General features: G+C 38.3%; 1 protein-coding gene and 1 long non-coding RNA gene across 3 annotated transcripts in view; one reads left to right on the top strand and one right to left on the bottom strand.

Annotated features, from left to right (window-relative positions):
• HSPA4L (heat shock protein family A (Hsp70) member 4 like) overlaps positions 1–5,164 on the top strand; it is a 63,676-nt gene extending 58,512 nt beyond the window's left edge. The window contains exon 20 of the mRNA XM_015475394.3: positions 4–5,164. Within this exon, the coding sequence (XP_015330880.2) occupies positions 4–195 (192 nt within the window). The 3' untranslated portion in view covers positions 196–5,164. The remainder of the gene's footprint in view (positions 1–3) is intronic.
• On the bottom strand, positions 1,197–25,755 carry LOC112442024 (uncharacterized). 2 transcript variants are annotated; one of them, XR_009491024.1, is made up of 3 exons: positions 25,659–25,755; positions 24,396–24,583; positions 1,197–1,477 (listed from the first exon to the last, which is right to left on the bottom strand). It is a non-coding gene; the product is annotated as an uncharacterized lncRNA (long non-coding RNA). The 2 variants fall into 2 exon arrangements; XR_003030007.2 differs by lacking the exon at positions 24,396–24,583.
• Between the last annotated feature and the right edge of the window lie 36 nt (positions 25,756–25,791).

Raw genomic sequence — 25,791 nt, 5'->3', positions numbered from 1 at the left:
TAGGAACTCGATAATTTCTGTAACCCCATCATTTATAAGCCCAAACCGAAAGTAGAGGTTGCTGAAGACAAGGCAAAAGATAATAGTGAACACAACGGACCAATGGATGGACAGAGTGGGGCTGAAACTAAACCAGATTCAACAAAAGACAACTCACAGCATACTAAGTCTTCTGGAGAGATGGAAGTGGACTAAGTCTTAACTTTACCTTCACGTAATTCCAATAGTGCAAGTAACCACAGAGTCCATTCTTCTTTTACATCTGGTACACACAACAGATGTTTAGTTGCTCTTAACCACCTTCTGTCATTTGTTTTTTGGAGTAGTTTTGAAAAGTGTTTTATACTGAGTGCACTTACAGTCATTTCCATTGCTGCTTATGTGAAGCTTTAGCTGAATATAGATTAACAAGTCAGTTTAAGCTTTCCTAATCTATTTTAGGTCAAACATGCAAGACTGATAAGTAGTTGGCAACAATCTACCTTACTTAAAGCTTCTACTTGGATAAACCTCAGCTCCTTTATTCAGGAAAGGATACTATATTGCACTATTGTTGCAGAAGCATAGATTTAATTGCATCATTATTTTTAAAAACATTGAAACTGATGTGGTTTAAAGCCACCAAGGCACTGACCTTTTTGTAGTTATTGTACTATTATAATTTAAACATTACAAATAGGTTCCTTGACAAACTAGTCCGTATCAGTGGTGTGCCATGAGAACTCCAAAACTTTATTATCACATAAATGAACTAAAACACACACTGAAGGGGAAAATGCACAATTTTATGTTAAGGTGACACCAGCAGTTTGCTTCTTTTCATTAGTCATGTGGATTGATGTTTCTCAGAGTAATTCAGTGTCTTTTGCACTTGAAACGTCTGATCTACTTGTCCTGAAGACCAGCTGCTGCTAAAGTAATGCTCGCCTAAAAACGATGAAGCATTTTTGATGAAAATACCTTCATGTTAAGGGGGAAATGCTGTTGACTTACTCAGACGTGCAACTGTGATGTTGATAGCCTTTGTTTTTAGTTTTAAATAGTTTTTGTTTTCTTAGTTCATTTTGTTAATGTTAACACAGGGTAGGGAGAAATGGCACAATGTGTATTGCATTATATACATTTATCAGTGATTTACTGTTAACATAAACACTATAAGCCGTAATACTTGAAAAGAAACACTTATACCACATAAGTCTTAGGAAATAATGCTTGTAATAAACTGTTACATATCAACAGGCAAATATAGAATGTTACATAGTGTAATATGATATGATGTGATTAAATTATAGTTCTTGCTGTTACATAACCTGTTCAGACCTTGGCTCCAGTTTTGGTGCTTCATATATTTATATGGGACGAGGGACTATGAAACTAAGATACTTTAAGTAGTCCAAGCTTCATCACCAGACTTGTTCACTGTTCAGTTCTGTCCAAAAGCTTGAAAATTTTCAGTATGGGAGGCAGACTGTTCAACCTACAAAGAAAAGAAACAGAGAATGCACGGGCACTTGCATTCTTAATGCCAATCATCTAGATTGACCTATGTTAAAATTTTGAGAAGCTCTGTTTTTCACAAAACTACATCTTTATATTAAAAATTAATATTGACTTTCCTTTAGTAAAAATTGAGAGTTCAGTATCTTTAGGGATAGTCACTACTCACAACTAGTTCTCTAAGAGAGATTTTGTTTCTACAATGTAGTATGCACTGAAAGGAGAGTACAGACCAGTGCATTTTGCAGGGATTTTTATTCATCCTTTCAGAGGAAGGAGATGTCCCTTTTTTGCATTAAAAAAATCATATAGACCCAATATATTTTTTGTCTTCAAACTAATGAAATAATTATATCCATTAGCAATGATGAAACATTTGTTAACCATGTATTGTTACTTTTCATTTCTATGTTGGTATATATAGGTTCACTTCAGTAACAGCATCAGAGTTATGAAAGGGAATAAGGTACATGTAAGGAGTTTTTTGCTTTCTCTTAAGAAAATCTCCACCCACTTTGTTAGGAGCTGTACCTCTAATTCCGAGTATGTAAAAACAACCCTTTCTGCATCTCAACTGTCTAGTACATCCTGACATTTTCAGTTCCTTACTAGCTTATATAGTTCTCTGTTTTAATCAGTATTATATTCCAGTTCCTGTAGTTATGTACCACTTTATTTATAAGTTAAATATATCCAAAAATAATGTGTATACTTTTCTTACCCATTTATTCAACTTAAATGATTTTCAAAAGCCCTTAACCTTATAATTAGTTGTTTTGAGTACACTAATAAAAGAGAAAATGTTCTACTTAATCTAGTTTTGGGTAGATGGTATGGGCTCAGTTTAATTTTAATCTGTATGAAGTATGCAATGCTAGACAAAAAATTAAAGATTTTTTTTAAAAAACATATAGCATACATGTTTCAGTGCCATTCTCCAAGAAAGAAAAAAAAAAAAAACAACATATAGCAAAATAGGATATTTTCCTGTAGTAATATGCAAATAAGAACTAAATATGTAGGAAATATCTAGGATAATTAATACACTTCAACTCTATGGAAAAATATAAGTTATGTGGTTTCAGAAATCAACTCCTAATAACCAATCATAGTGATTTTAAAAACAAAGATTGTTAAATAATATAATGAAAGTTTGCAGTGTTTTAATTCCTTAGCTATGTACAGAATACTTAAGTTTTAAAATAACTACAAACAGCACACCAAAGAATTAGGCTATTGGAGTAACAGATCATCTCAATTTTAAAAAGGTAAAAATTAAGAAATACAGATTTCTTAGACTTTGGGGGGGTCAGTTTTTGGTATATTTATGATTATATTTCCTAGCTAGAAGTCTTTAAAGTGAATTTGGGAAATCAATTATCAATATTATAAAGTGACTGTGAAAATATTTTATCCAAATTAGTACATCTTCAACTGTTTTGAAAAATTATGTTTAAGATCAACTAACCCAAAATAGATTTAACAACCATCCCTCTATTTGCATAAATTTGAACTGTAATACCAAGCCTATAAACATTACCCTTAGGATTTCGTTTTATTTTTAACAGCAGATACTGGGAGTCCACAACAATTGAAGCCTTGTTATTAATTTTACATATCATAGATTTACAAGTGATAGAAAAACCTAACTTCATCTTTCTCAACTTTTAGAGATTTACAAAAAAAAATTCAATTCTAAAAGAAATGTTATTTTGTGATTAGACTTCCAAGTTTTAAGTGTAATTTGTTTTGTGGTATTTGATTCTATAAAACTTAATGAGACGTATAATCTAATTGTATTGATTTATCAGTATTTAAAATCTGATGACATTGATTAAAGTCAGCACTGATGACTTTTCCAATGACACAGGTGTAGGGAATGCTTATAAAGTTTGATTCTAATATTTTATTATCCTCTTAACTATAGTATGTTTTACAACTATCATTTATCAAACTAAATATTTAATCTTAGTTTCAGAAGATCCAGACTTTTTGATCAAAAAACAAAAAAAGCTTTGAAATTACCTTTTGTTTTGTCAATCTTTAGTATAATCTTAAAATAATCTCCAGGAAGCACATAATCTTTTCTTTTGATAAAAAAAGAAGATTTAATGCAGATCAAAACCAACCAAGTCTTTAACCAAAACAAACAAAAGCTTTATCTTATTTTCACATCTCTTAATATAAAGTAAACTAAAATTAACATTCTTCCATATACTCGTGTTTCCGAAAACAAATAACTCTGGGTTTATAGCATAACCAGATGTCTAAGGTTTTTTTCCCCTTGCTAAATTCAAGGGTAACTGTTTCATACCATAACAGGGCACCTGAAATGTCTGGAATATTAATAACTGCTTAGAAGGGGAAAAAAACCCCACTAAATATCTATGCCAGTGGTCAGTGATCAGCAGGTGATAATGGCTCTTTCACCTTCCAGATCTCTAGGATCTGGTCACCATCCAGACCTCTAGCATATTGTTAGAGTAAGCATTAAAAGGGAAAAGCACATATTAAAAATACATTATTAAATAACTTGGAGCTTTCAAGTCAAAGAAAGAAAACTAATAATTGAATCATGAACATTTGATTTAGTCTGTCATGCAGGTCAAAATGCATATCGACAAAAACATTAATGGCATGATCTTTGGGATCTCTGATTTACTATCATGTCCTAGGTCACATGATGAGTATTAGGGAAGTGTATTGATTACTCATCCTATAAAGAGATTCATGAACTTCAAAATGTTTTACATACTTTAGTTGTCTTATATACATTATATACTATAAGACAACTAAAGTAAGTAGGTATTACCTTAGTCGTTCCTGTTTTTATTTATCCTCTCATTTAATTACATAATCATTTTATTTCCATTATATTTTGCTTTATTTTGGATTATTCAAGTCTTTTATTTCATGTATTTAAAAAAATAGTTTTCCTATCACTTTGCTTGATAACTGATTTTATTAGCTGTCTTTTTACTTTAAAACCAAATCTTACTGTTAAAATTTTTTTGACTCTGAAATTCATACTTAAAAAGCCATGTTGTAAGTTTCCATATGTAATACCTCTAAAATTTGATATTGGCTTAATAGGTTTTTCATATTCTGACCTTGAATACTTTTAAGTAGTTCTGGACCAAAAGAAGTCAATTTTGTGAGTACTGTGTATTATAAGTAACCAGCATCCTTCATTTTTAATCCAAGTATCAATGTAACAAAAGGGTCAGAAATTGAAAATAGTTGTTAAAAGATAAGATACCTTCAATTTTTTGCTGCTTTCGGATTACATACATGTGTTGTGCATCTTCCTTGGGTTTTTTTAGAATTTCTTCATTTTTTGCCTCCATGAACTTGAGTTTTAACATGCTCTTGAAATCATATGGACCCACACAGAATGTAGATGTAAAAATGTAATTAGAAATGGAGATCTAAGTAAAGGAAGCTTTAAAGCGTTGTTTCTTTCCCCTGAAATACTTTTATGGCTTAGTGTCTTGAAAGGAGACTCACAGTAAAAGTAAAAAAAAAAAAAATTGTATTTGGCTGGATGAAGCCACTGTTGTTTAATACAGAAGCAATTTTTTAATGAAGCTACTGAATTGTTTAGTACTAATATGGTATCCACATTATTTTTCTTTTCTCCAACCATTATTAAAATAATTTATATACATAGTGACTCCGACTCCAGTCATTAGTATAAAATACCTTCTGGTAGTTCAGTTCCTACTATCTGACAATTGTTTTTTTAAAGAAAACTACTACATTTGATTTCTCAATTTCCCCGTTTGTTGTTGGCACAGTGACCAGTGCAATGCCGAACATCAACAAACTGGGTTTTGCATATACCAGACCTTTAGCTTCAGTGAGCAAACACGAGAATGGTTTATGATGATAAGTTGGTAACATTCTTATATGTAACCCCTGCTGCTGCTGCTAAGTCACACCAATCGTGTCCGACTCTGTGCGACCCCAGAGATGGCAGCCCACCAGGCTCCCCTGTCCCTGGGATTCTCCAGGCAAGAACACTGGAGTGGGTTGCCATTTCCTTCTCCAATGCAGCAAAGTGAAAAGTGAAAGTGAAGTCGCTCAGTCCTGTCCGACCCTCAGCGACCCCATAGACTGCAGCCTTCCAGGCTCCTCCGTCCACGGGATTTTCCAGGCAAGAGTACTGGAGTGGGGTGCCATTGCCTTCTCCGATGTAACTCCTATATAGGTGGTATACAATTTTTGTTTACAAAGCATAGCCAATAAAATGTTTACATATGCAGAATCAGAGTATATAAAAGGTTTTCTATGTATGTAAAATGGCATCATCATATTAGTGAACAAATAACTGACAAAATGCATTTATCAGTTGCTATTTGTTCACTAACAGTAAGTGCATCGGAGAAGGCAATGGCACCCCACTCCAGTACTCTTGCCTGAAAAATCCCATGGATGGAGGAGCCTGGTAGGCTCCAGTCCATGGGGTCGCTGAGGGTCAGACATGACTGAGAGACTTCACTTTTCACTTTCATGCATTGGAGAAGGAAATGGCAACCCACTCCAGTGTTCTTGCCTGGAGAATCCCAGGGACGGGGGAGCCTGGTGGGCTGCCGTCTCTGGGGTCGCACGGAGTCGGACACGACTGCAGCGACTTAGCAGCAGCAGCAGTAAGTGCACACTGTCAAGACATAGTGTAAACTTACTTGTGAATTTTGCACAGCAGAGGCTTAATGTTCACGTTATCTTCAGTGACTTGATGGTGGTTTGGGGACAGGTTTTCAGAGCCATTTATATACATTTGCTTGGCAATGAGGGTTGAGTAAATAGGCAAACTTTTTAAACCTTCCAATGATGTTTATTCTGAAAACTACAATAGTAGTTTTCGAATACTGGAAGTGTTGTCACAGAATAACTTTGTATTGGAAAAGAAAATCTAGAAATAAATGAACTAGAAAACTTTTATAAAGATTTTCAGTACACAGAGAGGAGCTCCCTGCTCGAGTTTCTCTTAACCCTTTTTTGAGACTTGCTATTCCAGATGAACATGTATCAAATGGCATGCTGGGGTTTCCGGGTCTACATTACAGCATTTGATGCTTAATCTTCTAGTGCTTGAACCAACTTGTGTACAAAGGATAATAAATCCTTAATCCACAGAAAATATGTATACCTCCACAAACTTTAAACTTTCCAATATAAGTACAAATAAATACTTTCAAAGTTTAGAAGGCTGAACAACTGGCAGTTTATAGCTGTTCATCTTATCCTGATTTTCAGGAGAACTGGAGAGGATATTGCTTTTTTAACCCACAGTCCCTAGTGATGAACAAAGAGTTGATAACCTTCCAGAGGTGAAGAAGGAATGTCTGTTGACTGTAATTCCTAATATTTTATCCTCAATCCCTCACTCCTAAAGAAATAAAGATAGATTCAAGTTGGTTCATGCATCCTGCAAATGCCAAAAGGCAATTCGAAGCCAGTTGTATCAAGCAGCATTTGATCTCCTGTTTAATCTCCCTGAAAAGGATTTGTGTACTGGTTTTAGACATAAAAAGATTCAGGTTAAATTAAGAGTAAATAAAAGGGGCTTCCCTGGTGGCTAAGCTGTGAAGACTCTGCTTGCCAATGCAGGAGACACAGGTTAGATCCCTGGTCCAGGAAGATCCCACATGCTGCAGAGCAACTAAGCCTGTGCACAACTATGCAGCCTGTGCTCCAGGACCCAGGAGCTGTACCCACTGCGCCTGCGTGCCCCCAGAGCCCGTGCTCCGCAGCGAGAGAAGTCACTGCAGCGAGAAGCTTGTACACCGCAACCAGAGGGTAGCCCCCACCCAGAGAAAAACCCATGCAGCAACGAAGACCCAGCATGGCCAAAAATAAAGAGAAAATAAGAGAGTAAATAAAAGAATTTGTAGTAAACAAAACCCTGTTGTAAGCAAAGAGAACAAAGAGAAATTACATATCAGTAACTGTGGGAATGCAAGTACCATAAACTTAAAGAACTACATGTAGTATTTACAAGGATGTTTCTTAAACATAATGATGGAATGTGCTTAGTCACTCAGTCGTGTCCGACTCTTTGCCACCCCATGGATCCTTCTGTCCATGGAATTTTCCAGGCAAGAATACTGGAGAGGGTAGCCATTCCATTCTCCAGGGGATTTTCCTGACCCAGGGATCAAACCCAGATCTTCTGTATTGCAGGCAGATTCTTTACCATCTGAGCCACCGGGGAAACCCCAGTACTACCTTATGACCCAGCAATCCCACAATTGGGCATATACTTTGAGAAAACCATAATTCAGAAGAGACATGTTCCCCAGTGTTAATTATTACAGCACTGTTTACAGGTGTAATAGCACACACATTTAGGTTGATGGAATCAACCTAAATGTCCATTGACAGATGAATGGATCAAGATGTGGCACATATGTGCAGTGGAATATTATCCAGCCACAAAAAAGGAACAAAATCGTGCCATTAGCAGAGACATGGCTGGACCTTACAGAGTGAAGTTAAGTCGGAGAAAAACACTGTATATTATCGCAAGAAACACAGTACTGATGAACTTATCTGCAGGGCAGGAATAGACACAGAACAGACTTGGCAAACACAGACGGGAAGGAGAGGGTGGGACGGATTTAGAGCTGCTCTGATGTATATACACTACGCTAGGTGAAATAGCTAGCTAGTGGGAAGCTGCTGTAGACAGCACAGGACGCTCAGCTCAGTGCCCTGTGAATGACCTAGTGGGGTGGGATGGACAGTGAGGTGGGAAGGAGGCTCAAGGAGGGGAAATGTGTAAACATAAACTAACACAAACAGAATTGCTGTAAAGCAATTATATTTCCATTTTTTTAAAAATATAAAAGAAACCTAAAAAATCCCAAACACCCACAATGTGGTACTACTTCATCATACTTCTCAGAAGAGCTGTCATCAGGTTCTGCTGTGTGTCTCAGGGAACTCAAACAGGGGCTCTGTATCAACACAGAGGGGAGTGTTGGGGAGGGAGATGGGAAGGAGGTTCAAGAGGGAGGGAATATGTGTATACCTATGGCTGATTCATGTTGAGGTTTGATAGAAAAAATTCTTAAAGCAATTATCCAATTAAATTATTTTTTAAAAGTGTTGGTGAGGATGTAGAGAAAAATGACTCTTGTGCATTGTTAGGAATACAAATTGATGCAACTACCATGGAAAACAGTATGGAGTTTCCTTAAAAAACTTAGAAAATGCACTACCAATTCCGTTTCAGGGTTTTTATCCAAATAAAACAAAAACACTAAATCAAAAATAACATGCACCCCTCTCAGTGTTAAACCTGAAGCTCCAATTCTCTGGCCACCTAATGCGAAGAGCCGACTCACTGGAAAAGAACCTGATGCTGGGAGAGGTTGAAGGCAGGAGGAGAAGGGGATGACAGAGGATGAGATGGTTGGATGGCATCACGGACTCAATGGACATGAGTTTGAGCAAACTCCGAGAGATGGTGAAGGACAGGGAAGTCTGGCGTGCTGCAGTCCATGGGGTCGCAGAAAGAGCTGGACACTAATGAGCAACTGAACAACAACATCGTTCACTGCAGTACGGTTTAAAAATAGTCAAGATATGGAAACCTAAATGTCCACTGATGGATAATTAAAGAAGATGTATTTTGCATATATAATATGATCCAGCCATAAAAAAAGAAAAAAAAAATCTTACACAAATTTGTAACATGTGGACTCAGAGGGCATTATGCTAAGTAAAGCAAATCAGTAAGAGAAAGAAAACCACCACATTCTATGTAGAATCTAATTTATTTATATATATATATATATTTAGTTTAAGTAAAAATTTTTAAAAGAAAAAAGAATAGGTATGGAGGGGACAGTGGGTCCCTCCAGGGAAGGGAACTCTGGAAAGTGCCTGAAAGGAAGGAGTCCTGCACTTTGGACCATGGAAGGTAGCTCAGTGCCCCCATTCCTGGGGTCATCAGTTTTGTGTTGCAAACAGCTAGCTAAGCCCCAAGAATATCCAAAAGCCTCACTCAGAATCCTCTAGGGAAAAACAAGTGGGTGAGGGTAACCAAAAAATAAAGGCCTTAGGCTTCCAGTAGCCAATGTCACAAGTTCTTATATGAAAATACCAGGCTTTTGGTATGTCCACAGTATGTAAAATTGTAAGTTTAATTCATATGTGGCTATCTTGAGTAATAATTTTGATAAACTGGGAGTTAAAAATATAAGTTGCAGTACATATAATCCCATTTCTTTAACAGGAAATGTATATATATAACACACACACCATATTTGTACACAAGTAGGAAGGTAGGGAAGGGACACTTTCAAAGTTACCACTGATTACCTACAAGGGGATAACAAGTATTTTCAAAATATTACATTCAAATTCAAGTGAGATTTGGGAAAGCAACCTGGTGCTGGAGAAGTCTGAAAACCCTGCAGACAAGGAAGGTGTACTTCTTTCTATATCTTGAGTTAAAAAGGGAGTCTGTCTTTAAGTGGCTAGGCAAGGTCCCCAGGTTAGGAATCTTCCTATAAAAGGAGACATCAACCAGTCAACCACACCAAGTCATGTATTTTTAAGCTGAAAAAGTGGTTGACATTCGGTGGTTTCCCAAATGTGATCTGTGAAGCATTAAGGAGTCAGGGATGGCTTTTGGGGAAGGACAGTTACAAACCTGACGGTAACTTCCGGGTACTCACTACCACTGCTTTGCTTTGGGGGATTTTCATTAAACTTTTAGTATTCAGCAGCAGCAAAAACAAAAGAAGTTGAAAATTTCTAATACCACTGAAATAGACTTTGGAGTTAAAAACTTTACTTAATCTCCCTTAGTCTTAGTTTCTTCATCTGTGTAAAGCAGATAAACCCCTACCTGCTAGGACTGTTGTGATGAAAAGATGAAATAATGCAGTTAAGCACTTAGCACGTAATAGTGTTAGTTGCTCAGTTATAACCTACTCTTTGCAACCCCAAGGACTGTAGCCCACCAGGCTCCTCTATTCATGGGATTTCCCAGGCAAGAATGGGAAATAGATTGCCATTTCCTTTTCCAGGGTGTTTTCCCGACCCAGGAATCTAACCCAGATCTCCTACATTACAGGCAGATTCTTTACTGGCTGAGCCAGCGAGGAAGCCCTGGCACTTAATGATCGCTTGAAAGGAAAAAGTGTCACGTAACTTAGAGCAAATAATGAGCTTGGAAGGCTTTACACTATACCACTGTCTTCAACTTTCCCTGTCACCTTCAGGTAATGTCACCAAAATGAGTACCTATTCACCCTGGGGCCTACCCTTCTGTTTGAAAAAGTCATCTCATTTTGCAAGGTCAAGAACCTAAATTTTTACTAGCCTGGAAGAGAAAGAAGCGTGATAGACACCTTTATAACTTATGTTTAGTAAGCATCACACTGAAGACCACTACTGCATCCTAGACGAGGAAAGGAATGTGAGGCCTTTACTAACTAGGCTGATCCAGGTGCTCTCTCGATCAAAATGGGATAATACACAGAAAGGCAGTCTGACACAGTGGTTCAGAATCTAAACCCTAAAGCTAGACTCCCTGGATTCAATCTTGCCTTGGCCACTTATTAATTATGTGACCTGGATAAAGTTACTTGACCTCTCTATGCCTTACTACAGGAAGGGAGTACAGCCCCACCCATCACCAGAAAGTTGGATTAAGGATTTACTGAGCATAGCCTTGCCCACCAGAGCAAGACTCAATTTCCCCACAGCCACCCTCTCCCATCAGGAAGCTTCCACAAGCCTCTTAACCTCATCCATCAGAGGGCAGAGAGAATGAAAACCACAATCACAGAAAACTAACCAAAATGATCATATGTATCATGGACTTGTGAAACTCAATGAAACTATGAGCCATGCCATGTAGGGCCACCCAAGACAGAGGGGTCATGGTGGAGAGTTCTGACAAAATGTGGTCCACTGGAGAAGGCACCAGCAAACCACTTCAGTTTTCTTGCCTTGAGAACGTCATCAACAGTAAGAAAAGGCAAAAAGATATGAGACTGAAAGATGAACCCCCAGGTTGGTAGGTGTTCAACATCCTACTGGAGAAGAGCAGAGAAAGAGTTTCAGAAAGAATGAACAGGCTGAGCCGAACTGGAAACGATACCCAGTTGTGCATATGTCTGGTGGTGAAAGTGAAGTCCGATGCTGAAAGAACAATACTGCACAGGAGCCTGGAACGTTAGGTCGATGAATCACAGTCAATTGGAAGTGGTCAAAAAGGAGATGGCAAGAGAGAACATTAACATTCCTTTCGGAATGGGCAAATTTAATTTAGACGACCATCATATATGTTACTGTGGGCGAGAATCTGTTAGAAGAAATGGAGTAGCCCTCATAGTCAACAAAAGAGTTCGAAATGCAGTACATGGGTGCAGTCTCAAAAACAACACAATCATCTGTTTGTTTCCAAGGCAAACCATTCAGTATCACAGTAATCCAAGTCTATGCCCCAACCACTGATGCCAAAGAAGATGAAGTTGAACAGTTCTATGAAAATCTACAAGACCTCCTAGAACTAACACCAAAAAAAATGCCCTTTTCATCACAGGGGACTGGAATGCAAGAAGTCAAGACACACTGGAGTAACAGGCAAGTCTGGCCTTGGAGTACAAAATGAAGCAGGGCAAAGACTAACAGTTTTGCCAAGAGAACACACTGGTCATAGCAAACACCCAATTTCAACAACACAAGAGACAACTATACACATGAAAATCACCAGATGGTCAATAATAAAATCAGACTGATTATATTCCTTGTACCCCAAGATGGAGAAGCTCAATACAGTCAGCAAAAACAAGACCAGGAGCTGACTGTGGCTCAGATCATCAGCTCTGTATTGCAAAATTCAGGAACAAATTGAAAAAAGTAGGGAAAACCACTAGGCCATTCAGGTATGACCTAAATCAAATCCCTTATGATTATACAGTGCAAGTGACAAATAGATTCAAGGAACTACATCTGATAGACTGCTTGAAGAATGATGGACAGAAGTTTGTAACATTCTACAGGAGGTGGCGACCAAAGCCATCCCCAAGAAAAAGAAATGCAAAAAGGCAAAATGGCTGTCTGAGGAGGCCTTACAAGAAAGGCTAAAGGCAGGAGAAAAGGAAAGATATACCCATTTGAATGCAGAGTTCCCAAGAATAGCAAGGAGAGATAAGAAAGCCTTCTCAAGTGAACACTGCAAAGAAACAGAGGAAAACAATAGAATGGGAAAGACTAGAGAGCACTTCAAGAAGATTAGAGATACCAAAGGAACATCTGAGGCAAAGATGGGCTCAATAAAGGACAGAGATGGCATGGACCTAACAGAAATAGAAGAGATGATTAAGAAGAGGGGGCAAGAACACACAGAAGAACTATACAAAAAAAGATCTTAATGACCAGGATAACCACACGGTGTGATCACTCACCTACAGACATCTGGAGTGTGAAGTTAAGTGGACCTTACAAAGCATTACTATGAACCAAGTTAGCGGAGGTGATGGAATGATAACTGAGCTATTTCAAATCCTAAAAGATGATGCTGTTAAAGTGCTGCACTCAATATGCCAGAAAATTTGGGGAAATGAGCGGCAGCCACTGGACTGGAAAAGGTCAGTCCCAGAGAAGGGCAATGACGAAATATGTGCAAGCTACCGCACAACTGTCCTAACTTGACGTGCTAGCAAGGTAATGCTCAAGATCTTTCACGCTAGGCTTCAACAACACAATAACTGAGAAATTCCAGGGTTACAAGCTGGATTTTACAAAGGCAAAGGAAGCAGAGATCAAAATACCAACATCCATTGGATCACAAGAAAAAGCAAGGGAATTCCAGAAAAAAACATCTGCTTCATTGACTACGCTAATGCATTTGACTGTGGGGATCACAACAAACTGTGGAAAATTCTTAAAGAAATGGGAATATCAGGCCGCCTTACCTGCCTCCTGAGAAATCTGTATGAGGGTTAAGAAGCAACAGAACCAGACATGGAACGATGGACTGGTGCAAAATTGAGAAAGGAGTATGTCAAGGCTGTATACTGTCACCCTGCTTATTTAATTTATATGCAGAGTACATCATGTGAAATGTCGGGCTGGATAAAGCACAAGCTGGAATCAAGATTGCCGAGAGAAATATCAATAACTTCAGATATGCAGAAGATACCACACTTATGGCAGAAAGCAAAGAGGAACTAAAAGGCCTCTTGATGAGGGTAAAAGAGGAGAGTGAAAAAGTTGGCTTAAAACTCAACATTCAAAAAACGAATATCATGGCATCCGGTCCCATCACTTCATGGCAAATAGCTGGGGAAACAACGGAAACAGTGACAGACTTTATTTTTGGGCCCCAAAATCATTGCAGACAGTGACTGCAGCCATGAAATTAAGACACTTGCTCCTCAAGAGAAAAGCTATGACAAACCTAGACAGTGAAGTAAAAAGCAGAGACATTACTTTGCTGACAAAGGTCCCTCTAGTCAAAGCTATAGTTTTTCCAGTAGTCATGTATGGATGTGACAGCTGGACTATAAGGAAGGCTGAAAGCTGAAGAATTGATGCTTTTGAACTGTGGCATTGGAGAAGACTTCTATGAGTCCCTTGGACTGCAAGGAGATCAAACCAGTTAATCCTAAAGAAATCAACCCTGAATATTCATTGGAAGGACTGATGCTGAAGCTCCAGTAACTCTGGCCACCTGATGCAAAGAAATGACTCTTTGGAAAAGACCCTGATGCTGGGAAAGATTGAAGGCAGAGGGGAAGGGATGACAGAGGATGAGATGTTTGGAGGCATCACCAACTTAATGGACATGTATTTGAGCAAACTCCAAGAGATGGTGAAGGACAGGAAAGCCTCGCTGCAGTCCATGGGGTCGCAAAGGGTCAGACACTTCTGAGCGACTGAACAAAGCACTTAGAATGTAATAGGAGCTAGATAAGGGTGCTGTGTAAGAGTTAGCACATATACTACATACTCCACACACCTAAGCATATATGTAACTAATGAATGACAGCATTTTTTCCCAGTGAAACTGTCTGAGCTCTCTGTATCCTTGTCAACAAAGACACTCCTTCTAGTTGTTAACTGATTAACTCACCAAATGAAAAGTTTTCTTATATCATAAAGTCAACTGGAATATTTTAATATAAGCAGTAGAGTAAGTTAGTTTACTCATGTTAGTTTTCTACAGCAAACACTGCACAAGAATCAAACGGATTCCGAGCAGAGGCGAATAACGTCACGTAAGGGAGATGTGGCACTCAGGCCTCGTGGCCTGTGGCGTGCACGTGTGCGTGCAAGTGAAGTCACTTCAGTTGTATCTGACTCTTTGTGACCCCATGGACCGGAGCCCACCAGGCTTCTCTGTCCATGAGATTTTCCAGGCAAGAATACTGGAGGGGGTTGCCATTTCTTCCTCCAGGGGGTCTTCCTGACCCAGGGATCAAACCCATGTCTCCTACATTGGTGGCAGATTCTTTACCACTGGAGCCACCACGGAAGCGCCTTGTGGCCTGTCGTGTGGACACAAATGATTCCAGCTGCCAAGACTGCCTATTCACATCCTTAAACAAGCAGCCACGAAAACTCATTTTGCCAGTCCTCATTCATCATTTGCTATAAAATAAGAGTAGCTACTAAGTCACAGACCACAAATAAAAAGGTTAGTTTCCTAAAATACATCACAGTCCTGATTGAAAAACCATGCACCCTTCATACCCATCATGAACAGACATACATATGTGAGCCACTTGAGGACATTTATTTCAACTGTGAGCATTTATCCTGAGAATCCAACCCTTGTGAAGTTATAGAGAGAGAGAGAAAGAGAGGGAATATTTAGGATGAACATAAATATTTCAAAAACATGTGCATATATTCACTGCCACTTACCACATCACTTGGTTAGACACCCCAAATTGTACGTAATTATTTTATGTTGTTAGGTTAATCATGTTCTCATTATGGCTTGCAATTATAATTATCTTTTATTTTTTGGCTATTGACTGTGAAAACCGATAAAACATCTTTTACTATTGGAATTATGTAACTATTACTCACTTAATACCACTGTTACATGATAGGTCCACAGAAAAATAATATAATTCTACATCACCAAAACTGTATTTAATAGAAGAATCTGTAATCACTTTTTAAACTCCAGATTCTTATCAGAATAATCTTGGAATTTTTTTGAAAAATACAAATGCCCAGGTATTGCTTTTTTTCCTCCAAAGCTTCAGATATATTTGTAATGAGAAGCAGTGTTTAAAAACAACTGGACTATAAGATACTTTATCTAGTTTGTTTCACTATTTCTATTTCATATTCAGTGCTCCCATTCATTTATGTTTTCCAATTTCTATTTTTTTGATGTTTTCTAGAGTCTTTATCAAACATAACAGAAAAGCTTTTGTATACATATGTATAAATAGTATATATAATATATATGTGTATTTTTTAGAAAACTTATGAACTTTTGCCTAAAAAATTTATGACATTTTGATTCCACTTGTTTGACTTAGTATGAATAGAATGCTTGATTTCTAATTAAAAAGAAAACGGATATGCAGCAAGCAACAAAGGTCTACCATATAGCACAGGGAGTTATAGTCAATATCTTGTAATAATCTATAATGGAAAATAATTTCAAAAATAATATATATGTATAATTGAATCACCTTGTGTGCACCTTAAACTTTGTAAGTCAACTATACTTCAATAATACATGTTAAGATTTAAAAGAAAAGAATCCATCTGCCAATGAGAAGGCCATGCACCGCAACGAGAGAGCAGCCCCGCTCACCGCAACCAGAGAACGCACACGTGCAGCAGTGAAGATCCAGCACAGCTAAAACAAACAATGCAATAAGAAAACGCAAAAAGAAAACAGTGTGCGTTTCGCACCAGCATCAGCATATCAACAGTGTTCTTCTATGGGCTAGAAGTCAGTGAGTCCCGCACAGGGACATTTCCCCTTTTGGAACCACTGCTGTAGTTGAACCAGCCCTTGTGGCTCTTATGATTGCAAGATGCCTTCAGCAGTAAACATCATGAAACTCTGAGAAAAACAAAACCAGCAAGGTTTATTATTCACAGGTCCTGAAGGATACATAGTACACCTGGACACACAGAGGTCACTGGTAGAGAACCTTCTCTATTATTTTTGTAACTTTTCTGTAAATTTGAAATTATTCAAAATAAGTTTGGAAAAAAAATGCCTTGCAAAAAATGTTAAAAGAAGTTATTTAGAAGATCTGGTGCCTGGTGAGAAACTGCTCCCTGGTTCAGAGCCCGCTGTCCTGTCACTCCGTCTACACACGGTGGAAGGGCACGGAGCACTCTAGGTTCTCTCACAAGGGAACCAGTCCCATTCGGAAGGTCTCCCACTTCACTGCATAATCCTCACACCTCCAAATACCATAAGGTTTCAACATATGAACTTGGAGGGACACAAACATTCAGTCTACAGCAAAATGATGTAGTGGTACTTGAAAGTGTACTTAGATTAGTGTCAATGCATACTGCAAACTCTGGGAAAACCACTAAAAAATGATTTTTTAAAAAAAGTATAATGATATGCTAAAAAAGGAGAGAAAATGGAATCAAATAAAATGGCTAATTAAAAGGCAGAAAAAGAGTGGAAGAAAAATGGATGAACACAGAACAAAGACAACAAACAGAAAGCAGTAACAAATACGGTAAATATTAATCCAAATATATCAATAATTACTTTGCAGCCCATGCATCAATCAAAGGGAAGTGGCTGTCAGAATGAAAACTCAACTATCTAAACTTACTACAAGAAACCCCACTTAAAATATGAAGACTCAGATCAAAAGTAAGTGGATTGAGAAAAATATAACATGCTAACACTAGTCAAAAGAAAGCAGCAGAGGTTATATTAATCTCCAACAAAGCAGACTCTAAGGGAAGTTATAGGATAAAGGGGAAAACAACACATTACATAAGATAAAGGGGTGAATACTCTGAGAAAAAGTAACAATTTATAACGTGTATAAAATATAACAATAGAGCATAAACTGTGTGAGACACAAACTGATACAACAGCAAGGAGAAATAGATTAATCCACTATCACAGTTGGAGACATCAAACACCATTCTCTTAGAAATGAACACAGACAGCAGGAAGAAATCGGTTAAGCAGAGAGCCGAACTTAACTGTAATAAAAAAGAAAAAACTGTTTCTGCAAACAAAAGTCCAGGACCAGATGGCTTCACTGGGGAATTCTACCAAACATACAAAGAGGAACTTATACCAGTCTTTCTCAAACTCTTCCAAAAGAAAGAAAAGGAGGGAAGACTCCCAAAGTCACTCTACGAAACCACCATCACCCTAATACCAACACCAGACAAAGTGAAGTGTTACTGACTGTTTGTGACCCCATGGACTGCAGCCCACCAGGATCTCTGTTCAAGGGATTTCCCAGGCAAGAATACTGGAGTGGGTAGCCATGTCCTTTTCCAGGGGATCTACCCAACCCAGGGATCAAAATCGAGTCCTCCACATTGCAGGCAGATACTTTATCGTATGAGCCATCAGGGAAGTCAACACCAGGCAAAGGCACTACCACAAACGAAAATTACAGGCCAGTATCTTTGATAAATATAGATGCAAAAATTCACAACACAATATTAGCAAGCTGAATCCAACAACACATACACATAAAAAAGATTACACACCATGACCAAGTAAGATTCATCCCAGAGTCACAAAGTGGTTCAATACATTGCAAATCCATCGGTGCGATATACCACATCAAAAGAAGAGACAAAAACCACAGTCATCTCAACAGATGCAGAAAAAGCATTTAACAAAATTCAACATCCAGTCATGATAAAAAATTCCTACCAGAGTGGGTACAGTGGGAACATATCTCAACATAATAAAAACCATTTATGACAAACCTACAGCCAGCATAACACTCAATGGTGAAAAACTGAAATCCTTCCTGCTAAATTCTGGAGCAAGACAAGGATACCCACTCCCATCAGTTCTATTTAACATAGTCCTTGCCACAGCAATTAAAAAAAGAAAAAGAAATGAAAGGTATCCAAACTGGAAGTGAAGAGGTAAGATTATCATTATATGTAAATGGTTGATACTAAAATACAGAAAACCCTAAAGACTACACAAAAACTATTAGAACCCATAAATGAATTTAGCAAGGTAGCAGGATACAAGATTAAAATACAGAAATCAGTTGCATTGCTTTACACAAACAATGAAATAACATAAAGGAAAAGCAAAAAAAAAGCCCTTTTAAAATGGCATCAAAAAAATACTTTGAAATAAACCTGATCAAGGAGGTAAAAGACCCATATGCTGAGAACAATATAAAACACTGAAGAAGGAAACTGAAGATGATTTAAGGAAATGGAAAGACACCCCATGCTTTTGATTTGGAAGAATTAATAATGTTACAACCGTTGGGCTACCCAAAGCAATCTACAGATTTAAAGTGATCCTATCAAAATACCCATTATATTTTTCACAGAACTAGAATAAATAATCCTCAAGTTTATATATGGAACCATAAAGGACCCAGAATTGACAAATCAATCTTGAGGAAAAAGAATAAAGCAAGAGGCATAACCATCCCAGACTTCAGACAATACTACAATGAGCTACTGTCATCAAACAGAAGGGTATCAGCACAAAAAAGACCATGAATCAGTGGAACAAAATAGAGAGTCCATAAATAAACACTACAGTCAATTAATCTACAACAAAGTAGGCAAGAATATACAATGGAGAGAAAACAGTCTCTTTAGCAAGTGGTGCTGGGAAAGCTGGGCAACCTCATATAAATCAAGGAAATCAGAACACTCCCTCACATCATATGCAAAATAAACTCAAAATGGTTTCAAGACTTCAAATATAAGACACAACACCATAAAAATCCTATAGGAGGACACAGCAAAACATTCTCTGATATAAATCATACCAATGTTTTCTAGATCAGTCTACCAAAGCAATAGAAATAAAAGCAAAACTAAACAAATGGGATCTAATCAAACTTATAAGCTCTTGCACAGCAAAGGAAACCATAAACAAAACAAACTACAAAATGGGAGAAAAATATTTGAAAATGATGCAATAAGGGCTTACTATCCAAAATACGTAAACAGCTCATTCAACTCAATAACAAAACAATGCAATAAAAATAGGCAGAAGACCTACATAGACATTTCTCCAAAGAAGACATACAGATGGCCAAAAGGCACATGATAAAAACGTTCAACATCACTAATTATAAGAAATGCAAACCAAAACAACAATGAGGTTCCACTTAAGGTCAGTCAGAATGACCATCAGTAAAAAGTCTACAAATAACAAATGCTGGCGAGGTTGTGGAGAAAAGAGAGCCTTCCTACACTGCTGATGGGAGTGTAAATTGGTGCAGCCACTATGGAGGTTCCTCAAAAAGCCAAAAGTAGAGTTGCTATATGACTAGCAACCCACTTAGGGGCACGTATTTGGACAAAACTCTAATTTGAACAGATACATGCACCCCAGTATTCATAGCAGCGCTTATTTACAATAGGCAAGACAAGAGAACAACCTAAATATCCATCAACAGATGAATGGATAAAAAAAGATATGGTATACACATGTGATGGAAAATTACTCAGCCATAAAAAAAGAATGAAATAATACCATTTGCAACAACATAGATGAACCTAGAGATTATCATACCAAGTGAAATAAGTCAGAAAAAGAAAGACAAATACCATATGATATTGCTTATATGTGGAATCTAAAATATGACACAAATGTACTTACCTACGAAACACAAACTCACAGACATGAGAACAGACTTTTGTTTGTGAAGAGGGACAGTGAGGGTGGAAATGATGGATTGGGCCTTTAGGACTAGCAGATGCAAACTACTATATATAGAATGGATAAACAACTAGGTCCTATGGTATAGCACAGGAAACTGTATTAAATATCCCGTAATAAACCACAGTGGAAAAGAAAAAACAAAATAAACATATAGATAGATATATACACACATTCATAAAATTCATCTAAGCTTCTCTCTTAGGAAACTAGGGGGGGGGAAAGAGCAAATTAAATCAAAAGTAATAGATATATACACACATTCATAAAATTCATCTAAGCTTCTCTCTTAGGAAACTGGGGGGGGGGGGGGGAAGAGCCAATTAAATCAAAAGTAAGCAGAAGAAAAGAAACAATAATAGAGAAATCAATGAAATTTAAAAACAGGAAATCAATAGAGAAAAATCAACAAAACCAAAACCTAGTTCTTTGAAAAGATCAATAAAATTCCTAAGACTGTACTCAGGCTAACTAAGAAAAAAAGGTTACAGGTTACCAATACCAGAAATGATAGAGAGGTAGGTTATCACTATAGATCTCATGGACATGAACAGGATAATAAAAAAATACTTTGAACAATTCTATGCCCACAAATTTGATAACCTAGATGAAATGGACCAATTCCTTTTCAGGACCAATTCCTGAGATTTACTGCAGGTATACAAAGCTGGTTCAATACTCAAAAATTAATGTAATCCACCACATCAGCAGGCTAAAAGAGAAAAATTACATGACGATATCAACAGATGCAGAGAAAGTTTTTGACAAAATCTAATATCCACTGATGATGAAAACTCTCACTAGCAGTACAGGAAATCTTCCATTAACTCAATAAAGACCATCTATTAAAAAAAACCGACAGCTAACATCATACTTAATGGTGAGAAACTAGAAGCCTTTCTGTTGGTATCAGAAACAAGGCAAGTATGTCTCCTCTCATCATGACTTTTCAACATCATGCTGGAAGTACTAACAATACTATAAAACAAGACAATGAAATAAAAGGTGTACAAGTTTGGAAAGAAGACATAAAACTGTCTTTGTTTGCAAATGATACTATCACCTATTTAGGAAACCAAGCAAATCAACAACAAAGCTTCCTGAGACCAGTAAGTGATTATAGCAAGGTTGCAGGATGCATGGTTAATATACAACGTCAACTGCTTTCCTATATGCCAGCAATGAACAAGTGCAATTTGAAATGAAAAATACGTGATTTACAGCAGCAACCCCCAAAATGAAATACTTAGGTATAAATCTAACAAATATGTACAAGATTCATATGACGAATACAACAAATCTCTCATGAAAGAAATCAAAGAAGAACTAGATAAATGGAGAGATATTCCATGATGACAGACAGGAAGACTCAATATTGTCAAGATGCCAGTTTTTTCCTAACTTTGATCTACAGATTCAATGCAATCCCAATCAAAATCCCAGCAAGTTATTTTATGGCTATCAATAAGCTAATTCTAAACTGTATACCAGAGAGACAAAAGATCCAGAATAGCCAATAGAATACTGAAGGAGAACAAAGTTGGAGGAGTGGTACTGCTCGACAGTTAAGGGTTACTAATCTACAGCGATCTAGAAACTGTGTGGTATTCATGAACAGACAAGTAGATCAATGACAAAAAAGAGAGAGCCCAGAAACAGACCCAAAGAAATACAGCCAATAATCACTGACAAAGGATAACAAAGGCAACAGGATGAAGCAAAAGACAGTCATCTCAACAAATGGTGATAAAACAACTGGGGTGGGGGGTGTGTGTCCCCCTGCGCGCTCAGTCATGTCTCTGTGATGTCCACTGCAAAGACTAACTCAAAATGGATTATAAACATAAGAGTAAAGATATAAAACTCCTAGAAGATAACACAGGAAAAAAGATTATCTTGGGAATGACAATGACTTTTTAAATACGACACCACGCCACAATCCATGAAAAAAATAATCGATAAGCTGGACTTCTTTAAGAAATGAAAAACTTTTGCTTTTCAAAAAACATCATCAGGTTTCCCTAGTGGCTCAGTGGTAAAGAATCTGCCTAGCAATGCAGGAGACATGGGTTTGATTCCTGGTCCAGGAAGATCCCACATGACACGGCCCATGTGCCACAATTATTGAGCCTTTTCTCCATAGAGCCCAGCAGCCACAACTATGGAGCCCATGTGCCGCACCCACTGAAGCCTGCGCGCCCTAGAGCCCTTTTTCAGCCACAAGAGAAGGCACCGAAGCAAGAAACCTGAGCACTGAAACTAGAGTAGCCCCACTCACAGCAACCAGGGATAAACCCGCACAGCAACGAAGACCCAGCACAGCCAAATTAAGTAAATAAAATTATTTTTTTTTAAAGAAAGACAGCATCAAGAACGATAAGATAAGCCACAGACTGGGAAGACGCTGCAAACCCAACATTGCTAAACAACTGTTATCCAAAATACAAAGAACTCTTGGGACTTCCCTGGTAACACAGTGGATGAGAATCTGCCCGTTGTTACAGGGGACGTGGGTTCAATCCCTGGTCCAGGAAGATCCCACATGCTGTGGGGCGACTAAGCCCACACACAACTATCGAGCCCAAACTCCAGAGCCCGAGAGCTGCAGCTACTGAAGCCCATGAGCTGAGAGTCTGTGCTCCGCAACAAGAGAAGCCACTGCAAGGAAAGCCTTGAGGACCGCTACCAAGAGTAGCTCCCACTTGGCACAACCAGAGAAAGCATGCACACAGCAACGAAGACCCAGGGCAGCCAGGTAAATTAATTAAGGAATGTTTAAAAATACAAAGAACTCTTAAAACTCAACAACAAGAAAACAAACAACTCAATTAAAAAAAATAAGTCCGAGTTCAACTGATACCTCACCAAAGAGATACATACAGACAGCAAATAACCATATGAAAAGATGCCCTACAATATACAGCATCAGGGAAATGCAAATGAAAACAAGATACAACTACACAGCTATTACAACGTCCACAATCCAGAACAATGATAATAGGTCAAATGCTAGTGAGGATGTGGAACAACAGGAACCTTCCTAATTCATTGTTGCTGGGAATGAAAAATGGTACAACCACATTGGAAGACAGTCTGGAAGTTTCTTAGAAAATTAAAACATACTCTTACCATATGCTCCAGAAATTGCTTTCCTTGGTATTTACTGAAAGGAGTTGAAAATGTGTAGCTAGAAAATTCTGCAAGAGGACATTTATAGCAGTTTCACACATAACTGCCAAAACTGGGAAGCAACTAAAATGTCCTTCAACAGGTAACTGGATAAATAAACTGTAATATACCCAGACAATGTAACATTATTATTGTTTAGTCACTAAGTCACGTTCGACTCTTTTTGTGACCCACGGACTGTAACCCACCAGGCTCCTCTGCCCATGGGATTTTCATGGTAGAATACTGGAGTGGGTTGCCATTTCCTTCTCCATGGAATCTTTCAGACCCAGGAATTGAACCACGTCTCCTGTATTACAGGGGGATTCTTTTCCGCTGAGCCATGCGGGAAGCCCCAGTGGAACATTATTTAGCACTGAAACAAGTGAGCTAACACATGATGAAAAGGTATGGAGGAAACTTAAATGCATATTTCCTAAGTTAAAAGCTAGTCTTTTAATGGCTACATTCCATATGATTCCAACTATTCAACATTTTGGAAAATTCAAAACTATGGAGAGAGTAAAAAGATTTGTGGGGCTTCCCAGGCACTGCTGCTGCTGCTGCTGCCAAGTCACTTCAGTCGTGTCCGACTCTGTTCGACCCCATAGATGGCAGCCCACCAGGCTCCCCCGTCCCTGGGATTCTCCAGGCAAGAACACTGGAGTGGGTTGCCATTTCCTTCTCCAATGCAGGAAAGTGAAAAGTGAAAGTGAAGTCGCTCAGTTGTGTCCGACTCTTAGAGACCCCATGGACTGTAGCCTACCAGGCTCCTCTGCCCATGGGATTTTCCAAGCAAGAGCACTGGAATGGGTTGCCATTGCCTTCTCCTCCCAGGCGCTAGAGGTAAAGAACTCACCTGCCAATGCAGGAGACGTTAAGAGACATGGATTCGATCCCTGGGTTGGGAAGACCCTCTGGAGGAGGGGACGGTAACCCACTCCAGTATTATTGCCTGGAGAATGCCATGGTCAGAGGAGCTTGGCCAGCTGCAGTCCAGTGGAACCCAGAGAGTCTGACATGACTGAAGGGACTTAGCAGGTAGCACTGGGGGTGGGAGAGAGGTGAACAAGAGGAGTACAGAGGATTTTTAGGGCAGTGAAAATACTATAATGATGGATATATGTCATTACACATTTTTTCAAACCCATAGAATGTATACAACACCAAAAGAGAATTCTAAGGTGAAGGGTGGATTTTGCATGATTATGCATGCACGCTAAGTCACTTTCAGTCATGTCAGAGTCTTTGCCACACCATGGACTGTAGCCCACCAGGCTCCTCTGTCCAAGGGATTCTCCAAGCAAGAATATTGGAGTGGGTTTCCATTTCCTTCTTGGGGCTCCCTTGGTGGCTCAGACCGTAAAGCAGCTTTTTGCTAGTCAGGAGAAACAGTCTTCACCATGCGGATTCTAGTGTTTTTCTAGATATGAGGAGGTATAAGAATTGGGCTCATAAAATCGGCTCCTGAAAATATCTATTTGAAGACCTGTTCTGCCAGCTTTTTACAGAGCACAGAGTGCCTCACTTCCACCCTCCACCCTAACTCCTTTCACGAGTGTTGAAAATCAGCAGCTGCAGCAGCACATGATTTAAAGTACTTGTAGAGGTAGCAGGAGACTAGCAGAAACATTATGCAAAAAATATGTGCTTGACCGCACTGTACTCCCCTTCACCAAAATCACATATATATACTAAGCTTCCCCTCCTGCCTCTGTAGCAATTTTCTCAGAGCTATCTGAAATGCTGTCTCCCCGCCTATTAACCTCATTTTGCCTCAAGTAAAACTTTACTCGTAACTCATACCTTTTGCATTTAAGTCAACATACATTATCACACGTGTGTAAGATCTCTCAAACATGAGTTATTACACAAATAGCATTGTAATTAACAGAAATTTACCAAAACAAATAAAGGAGTCCATGTTCTTAAAAGTACCGCGTCCACTCATTTCAGTTATGAAACACCGGAGTAAGCATTGAGCTATAAAGGACTGCTTAAGTTAATGAGTTTTAAGAGTCGGAAAAGACTGAACAACAAGCTGTTCCGTCAACTTTAAGTATTTGGAATTTAAAAATTGTTTTAAATTCTTTACGGAATTGGAAGCAGGACCTTTTCCCACCTTGAAGTAAGTAAATGTCCATATTCCAAGTTACTCTTTCTATCCTTCTGGAGCTGGTCTCCCAAAAGCCGAACTGCCAACACTTCCGGCCAAGACTGCAGGACTCCGAAACACTTCCGGTCCTCGTGCGGGG

This window comes from Bos taurus, chromosome 17, assembly GCF_002263795.3.
Source record: "Bos taurus isolate L1 Dominette 01449 registration number 42190680 breed Hereford chromosome 17, ARS-UCD2.0, whole genome shotgun sequence".
Classification (NCBI taxonomy): domain Eukaryota; kingdom Metazoa; phylum Chordata; class Mammalia; order Artiodactyla; family Bovidae; genus Bos; species Bos taurus.
This window is presented reverse-complemented; position numbering and strand designations above follow the sequence as displayed.